This window comes from Apostichopus japonicus, chromosome 12 (genome assembly GCF_037975245.1).
Source record: "Apostichopus japonicus isolate 1M-3 chromosome 12, ASM3797524v1, whole genome shotgun sequence".
Classification (NCBI taxonomy): domain Eukaryota; kingdom Metazoa; phylum Echinodermata; class Holothuroidea; order Aspidochirotida; family Stichopodidae; genus Apostichopus; species Apostichopus japonicus.
This window is the reverse complement of record NC_092572.1, coordinates 20,150,922-20,157,944: the sequence shown is the minus strand read 5'-3', so window position 1 is coordinate 20,157,944 and position 7,023 is coordinate 20,150,922. Positions and strand designations below refer to the sequence as shown.

At 36.3% G+C, this 7,023-nt stretch overlaps 1 protein-coding gene across 1 annotated transcript; it reads left to right on the top strand.

Annotated features, from left to right (window-relative positions):
- The first annotated feature begins 510 nt into the window (after positions 1 to 510).
- On the top strand, positions 511 to 5,974 carry LOC139977076 (selenoprotein S-like). The gene is made up of 6 exons (XM_071986096.1): positions 511 to 780; positions 1,333 to 1,470; positions 2,002 to 2,108; positions 2,372 to 2,461; positions 3,750 to 3,816; positions 4,062 to 5,974. The coding sequence occupies exons 1-6, from the start codon at positions 651 to 653 to the stop codon at positions 4,133 to 4,135; spliced, it is 606 nt and encodes a 201-aa protein (XP_071842197.1). The 5' UTR covers positions 511 to 650; the 3' UTR covers positions 4,136 to 5,974.
- The last annotated feature ends 1,049 nt before the right edge of the window (positions 5,975 to 7,023 follow it).

Sequence of the window (7,023 nt, the reverse complement as noted above, 5' to 3'; positions counted from 1 at the left end):
GCATATTAGGGGGAGGTGATCCTGGGATGGTTGTAGCGGTCAATCAGTAGGGGTTTTTTGTTCCTCCCCACATTTGATGGTGATTTGGCATTTATTTGTCAGCCTTACTATCAGTGGCCCTTGTAAATTTGTTGTTAATGGATAGAAAATTTGTTAACAAAATATGAGGATGTGTAAATAAGGGTGAAGGTCAAGGAGTTCCAGATTTTCCACAAACAGCAAGAATTTGTTATAAGTTTGAGACATTTTAATCTAGTTTTGCTAGTAAGTAAAAATTATTCAATTTTTTACAAATATTATCATTACTTTGTGGGCTAAAACTTGGAGCTCCTCGTCTCTCTTTCACATCTTCCTGTTCTCCTACTACTGACGTATATGCATTAATTTTCACTTAATTGGACAATGTTCATGGTTCTCTTTCGAGACCATAATTACGCTCGCGTATTTCAAACGACTGGTTATTGAAGTCTAAACAAGTAAACAGCTGAATCACATACAGAGTAATTTCGTTGCAACAGATCTATTGCCTAACGCAAATTTTTCAACCAAACTGTTAGGCCTAACTGTATTCGTACACTGAAGAACATTAGACCTGTCCAAGGAGCAGACAAAAGAAAACGCGAAAACATACAATCACGAACTCCGTGAATATGGCCGATGTTGAAGACGGTCTCGTTGAGATTGAACCAGATGATCCTGGCAATTTCATTGAGGAACCTGATCAACTTCCTGAGAAAGTCGTACCACAACCAGAATCTGGCGCTGCAGTATTTGCCGCAGGTAGCCTAACGTTAGCCTACAGTTGGAGTGTAACTTCACCCGTGATGCACAAACATACTGTAGCCTGTGTACGCTAGTTGATAGTAGTTTTATGATTAGTTTTGTTTATATTCCGCAATTATTGTAAGGGTCGTGTCGTTCTCATCAGATTATAGAGACTTGATCCAATGATATTATTATTAACAAGAACAGCTTTAGCCTTTGGCCTAGCCTAGGCTGCATAAATATCTTTAAATGGTATTTAAGGCCTATATATATATATAAATTCATAAGATGGCATTTTGCTTGATTGGTATTTAGACAATACAAAAATCAACAGATGTGGGGATCTGTGTTAGAAAATGATAAGTATACTGCCCTAATCATATCTGTTTCCTCAGAAAATAACATGCCCTTTGTTGATGTCAAAAACATATTCTCTTTGATAATGCCTAAAGTTAAGGTAGTTTTCCTCAAGAACATCAATGTCACTCTTTGTAAATGTATGTTTTGTGTATAAGTTTGTATTTCATTCCATTCTTTACTTCCTTACTTTTTTTCTCATGGCCACAGCTTCAGACTTTCTTGCTCTCTATGGCTGGTATATACTATTTGCTGTCCTTGGAATTTGGTACATCAGAAATCGATACAGTTCACAGTTAAATTCATGGCAACAACAGAGGGAAGACAGACAAAGTGCAAGCAGATACAGTACGTATGAATATACCAAAAGTAAAACAAATAATATATCTATCATGGAGGGGGGGGGGGAGAGGTTGGGCTTTGACTGATTTATCCGCTTCTGCATTTCGTAGCTTTTGGTAAGAGGCCATTGTTGGATGATCTCTTACTTTTAATTTTGTAGTAAGTATGTATAACTTGCTTCTTAGGAACAACCAAATGGTTCTATCTATCTACAAAGATCTCTTGAATGGAGAGATGGAATGAAGCACATATCACATGGCTTGGTTAAAACAACACAATGTTGAAACCCAATTCAAATTTAAATCTTTTTGTGGCTTTACTGTATTTTTTTGTCATTTTTAACAGTAGTACCAATAAAATGCACCTACCAAACTTTGCCGAGTTGCCAACAGAACAATTGCACAAAAATCAAATATGATATAATAACACAGTATGTGTTGCAGAGGAAACAAGGTATGCCTACCAAGGAATATTATCAATTCACTGTGTGATTGGATAATTAACGACATGTGATGTTTTTTTTGGTCATAACACTAGATGCATCAGAGGTACTTGATAGACAGGAGGCAATAGAGAAGGCAAGGAGAAAACTTCAAGAGCAACACGACCAGAAAGCCAAAGAATATGCCGAAAAACAAAAATTGGTGAGAAAATCAAACAGTCGTAAATATGCAGTATTTAGTTTAAATATATGATGTTTTAAAGTTAACGATGAGTAATGCAATAACAGAGTGTAAGAACCATTCATCGTCGTTCTGCAGCAATTGTTGTAGAGGTCTGATTAGCCAGACATAGGAAAATCAAGTTTTGCAGACCTGTTAGTATGTAGGGCACTTAGGAGGAAATTTAATCACACAAAGCAGTTACAGTTCCTAATTGGTTGTCTGTTTGGTTTCCTTGGCAACAGAAAGAAGAAGAAAAACGGAAAGCAGAAATAGAAGACTGGGAGAGACACAAGCAAGGAAGAGGTTATAAATCGAAGAAGAAAGTGGAAGAGGTGAGAAGATGATGAGTGAAGGGGGGGGGGGGGAAGGGGGAGGTTAATTATGGGAAAGGTATTTAAAGGGGATCATGTCAGTAGAGAGATGTACATTTGATAAGTTCTATAAAAGAAGCCTAAGGATCAGAGAGGATGTTTTTCAGAGCTCAAGTGAAAAGAGCCATATTGCAGGTCCAACTGTCATCTTGGTAGCTTATGTAATTCCTGAGATGATAAAAGTTTGAAATTTCTTCCATTTTATTTGGAATAGTGCAATTTGCAAAGATTAGTGCGATCTCAAATAAATCACCCATCAAACAACCTATCTTTGTCCACGAATGGAATTAGGATCTCTCCTCAATTGAGATGATTGGTTAATTCTTCAAGAAAGTTGAATGATCGTAATTTCTCGACATCAAACGAACATCCCATCACTCAGCCCCATGGTAATTGGAGTTGGTTTTATCCAGAAAGAAGAAATAACTATTCAATCCACTCTGCATCGTGGGTGTTAGTTTCATTTCTTGAGATTGGGATCTAATGGAAGGTGGTATACCTGACAGTAGCCATGGCAAGATAGTGCCATCTTTGCAAGCATCGCCAAAATAATAATATCACCCTGTTCTGTCTATAGTCTATAAATTGTGTAAGCAACATTGATAGAGGTTGTGGCAGGATCTTCCATAATTAATATTGATTGCAAAGCTGATGTCATTCCTCTTCTTATTTTATTCAATGCTTTTTTAACATATAACTGAGAGCGGTCTGTATTGAAGAGAATATGTTAGCACCGCATATAGAAATGATTGTTAGTACTCCACTGTTATGAAGATTATAAAGGATTAGTTTACTCCTCATCTCTTCCCCCTCCCCCTCCCCTCCCCCTAACCTCTACCCTTTACTCTCCCACCTCTTTGAGGCCAGATTTTGCACCCTCAAAGTGATTCTTTAGTTGCCAATCCCAATCAAATCGCAACTGCATCCATAGCTCTGCCTTTTCAATATGACAAAGAAAGTATTAACTGCATGCAATTTTTTTTTTTTTTCATATCATGAAACACTGAAAATACAAAATTTTCCTGTTTTACCTTATACAGCTCTTCATTTGTATAAAAGCAACTTGGCCATTTCGTATAGCCAATTTGCCTTGTATAAAAGATTAATTATTCCATGAACGGCTTTTTTCTTGTCATAGGTAAGAGGAGGGTCGTGTTTTGTTTCTTTATTCTGAAGGATCTGAATTGGCTTTTGAAATAGAGTCATTTATGGTTGTAAACTTATTTCATGTTTCTTCCTCCTTTTTCAGGACAACTACCCTACAAGCAATGGTTCAGGGTCGTCAAAACCAAAGCCCAAAAAGCCTCTACGTGAAGGTGAGGAAGATGGATAATTATTCCGCTAGTAGTTGGCTTTATTGTTTTCCAATTTAAATTCATTTTGAATTTATCCACTTATTATATTCATTATTTTCTCGATATTTTTGCTTCACGATTGGAGAAGTTGGATGTATCGAGTGTGCAACAACAAGGTCTGTTATAATGCTAGTCAATTTATTGAACCACAACAAGCTGCTTGAAGTCTGAACTAGACTCTTTTTTCGATCTTCTTGGTTTCACAGGTTTCAATCCCTTGGCGGGAGATATCGGCGGTGGTTTTCGAGCACAACGGAGGAACTTCAGTCGAGGTGGATGAGGTTAATTTCTCTATGCAAATAGCTTTTCACATGACCACACTATTCTGTTTACCTTTGAACTGGTTTATTTGGGAGTACTGTCCCTGAGGAACAGTTTTGATGTAAATGTAATTATTTATTTGTAAAAGGGTTCTTTATATCTCATTTACAATGTTAAAAATCCTTTATTTTACCGCTGGGAGGTCTGTAATTATATCCCTTTGAAATAGAAAGATACAGTTAAGTTAAGCAGTGAAGTCCGCCTCTACAATGCTGTATATTGAGGTAGGGTGGTCATCTTATATTAATCTGATAAAGTCATGTCATATGCAGACATTGATTGAACCCTTCAACAGTAATAACTCACTAATCTACTTAAAAATACTTCATTGGCTCCTCTTGTTTAGCGAGTTTTTTCAATGGTTTATTCATTGAGGCTAATGTGTAACATAAAAGCAACCTTGCATCGTTTTGTGTAATTTATTTAATTTTTTATTTATCCTTACATTAGCATTCAAGTATGTTTCCATCAATTGTTGGCACATTTGGACAAACTTCAGCATGAATAGTATAACCATGTTTAAGTATGCTAGATTGGTAGTGAATTTAATACATTGTTGCAAAATTTTAAGGTTTGAAATGCTCACCCAAGCAGGAAATTAGACATGACTGAGTATGTGCTGTGATATAATTGTTTAATTATTTTGATATAATTCTATGGTGTGGGGGCAATTTTATGTCTTTTCAAAATATACTTATATTAAATGTTATAGGTCAAGATAACATTATCATAAATATCAATATTATTTGATCAAGACAACATGATTTATGATGTAAACTCATAAATGTCAGGGATGGAACTTTTTATCTTGCATTAAAGTGTGGTCATGTGACTCGTTTGCATAGAGAAATTTTGATAGTGGTGAATGGTGTCGAAAAAACTAGCTGATATCTTTGAGGTGAATCACACACAAATATAATGATTTTTTTTTTTTAATTAGACTTAATATATTGAACAGCTCACTCTCCAGTCAGCTATTGGGCAAATTTTGTTTAATGTCACATAAGGAAAAAAGTAAATTATTGAAGATTTTGAATAGAATTCCACTTTTCCCAGTCCTTGTGTAAAAGTAAATCAAGTAATCTACAATAATAACAGATGGCACAGATAGCTTCCATTGGATTGTGTTCATGGTGACTCTAGATTACAAATTTTGCAGAAAATAATATATGGATAGTTTGCAATTAATAAATTGAATAAGGTGAGCTCTCTTCAAAGAAAGCATAAGTTCACTCATTAACAGGATGGGGTAGGGGGATGTCGAATATACATGGGGTTGGAGGCTATGCTCACCCCCCCCCCTCATTTCCTTCTGGGTTAATACTTTTTCTGTTTGAATTGTAACAGGTCATCCATTGTTGAAGTTTGTAAACAGGTTTAATCGATGATCCAAAGTAACTGTTTCAGGACGTGCGAATTGCATCTTCGGTTCCGGAAGTTTTATTTATATATTTATTTTTTTCTAGAGATCGGAAAGAAATCTAGCAATTGAATTGTGTTATTCACCTCAAAGTTATTTGATGACTGCATCTGTATAAATAGTCTTTTTCTACCACAGATGCTTGAAGGAAGCTAGTGTTTCGATTAGACATCCATCACACTTTTTTTTGTATTGTTTCCATTTTTTGTTACTTCTGTCTACTACTGGCTAAATCAGTTTTCTTTTAATTTGATTAGTAATTGCTTGAATAGGTGGCAGGAAGGGCAGAAATTTGACAGAAAACTCGTTTTTGTCTTTTAAATGTTTGTCCTAAAATAGATGTACTTTAACAATGAAATAAATTATTTCAAATATAAATTCATTTGCATTTCTATTCTATTATTTGGTGTAAATGAGTTCATCATTATTGTGAAGCAAAGTAAAAGGTTTATCAGACAGGACAAGAATTATCCAGTTTTTGCTGTTGATGGCAGAAGACTGCTCATTTTAAAAATATGAAGGGGTTGCATGGATGGTCAGGGTGTGTCTGTTGACCAATAGGCATTCAGAGTCGGGACATATCCGGGGACACCCTTAATCTGTGAATGGTACATGAAATCCAGGGACTGTCCTTGGAAATTGGGGTTGTCTGGCTACTTACTCTGGGAGGGGCGGGGGGACCATTCCCTACAGAAAGTTATGAGGTCGAATGGGTGAATTCTGAGGCATATATAGACAAATTACGTTTATAATTGGCTCCAAATGTGTTGTATGTATGTATATTAGATCCTCCTGCAAGCAGGAACTCGCGAAGAAGCCTCATAGGCTTATCAAAGCCGCAAGCTGACCGAAGTCAGTCTCTTTCATTCATATTTTACGTCCATAATTATGAATTGTTAATTGTCAACAACTCTGTAACTGGACGACATACATTAATCTGGGAGTGACTCGAACCGGGGACCTTATGATTGGAAGGCATCGGCGTTAACCACTGAGCTAACACTCCGTGTTAATAAATACTTTTGAATTTTTCGAATCCATAGCCTTCCTCCATCCCACCCTTTGCACACACCACTGCTGTGAAGGATTCTTACATGGAAATTGTACCAGATTTGAAGCTGAATCACAATGTTAAGATTAGAATGGTTGAAGGACTGTTACTATTAGCAAGTTGCCTCTCTTTGAACATATTGGAAGTAACAAATAGAAACTATTTCCATTCATGTATCATTATCTTGTCAGAACTACATGAACATTTGGGCGTTCTCATCACCTAAACTGCATATCCAACAGCATCTCTCACATGGGTTTGGAAAAAGAGGACCCAAATCTCGGGTAATCCCTGATATATGGTGACCCGAAGGTCTCTGAGGCCGCAACAGAGATGGCTTTATTCTACTCCATTCCTAAGTGTATGGAAAATATGC

Bases quoted from the DNA above. Each gene is read 5' to 3' on its own strand.
- LOC139977076 (XM_071986096.1), top strand. From the start codon at position 651: ATGGCCGATGTTGAAGACGGTCTCGTTGAGATTGAACCAGATGATCCT. The intron at 781-1,332 runs GTAGCCTAACGT...TCATGGCCACAG, and splicing joins CGCTGCAGTATTTGCCGCAG to CTTCAGACTTTCTTGCTCTC. The intron at 1,471-2,001 runs GTACGTATGAAT...TCATAACACTAG, and splicing joins ACAAAGTGCAAGCAGATACA to ATGCATCAGAGGTACTTGAT.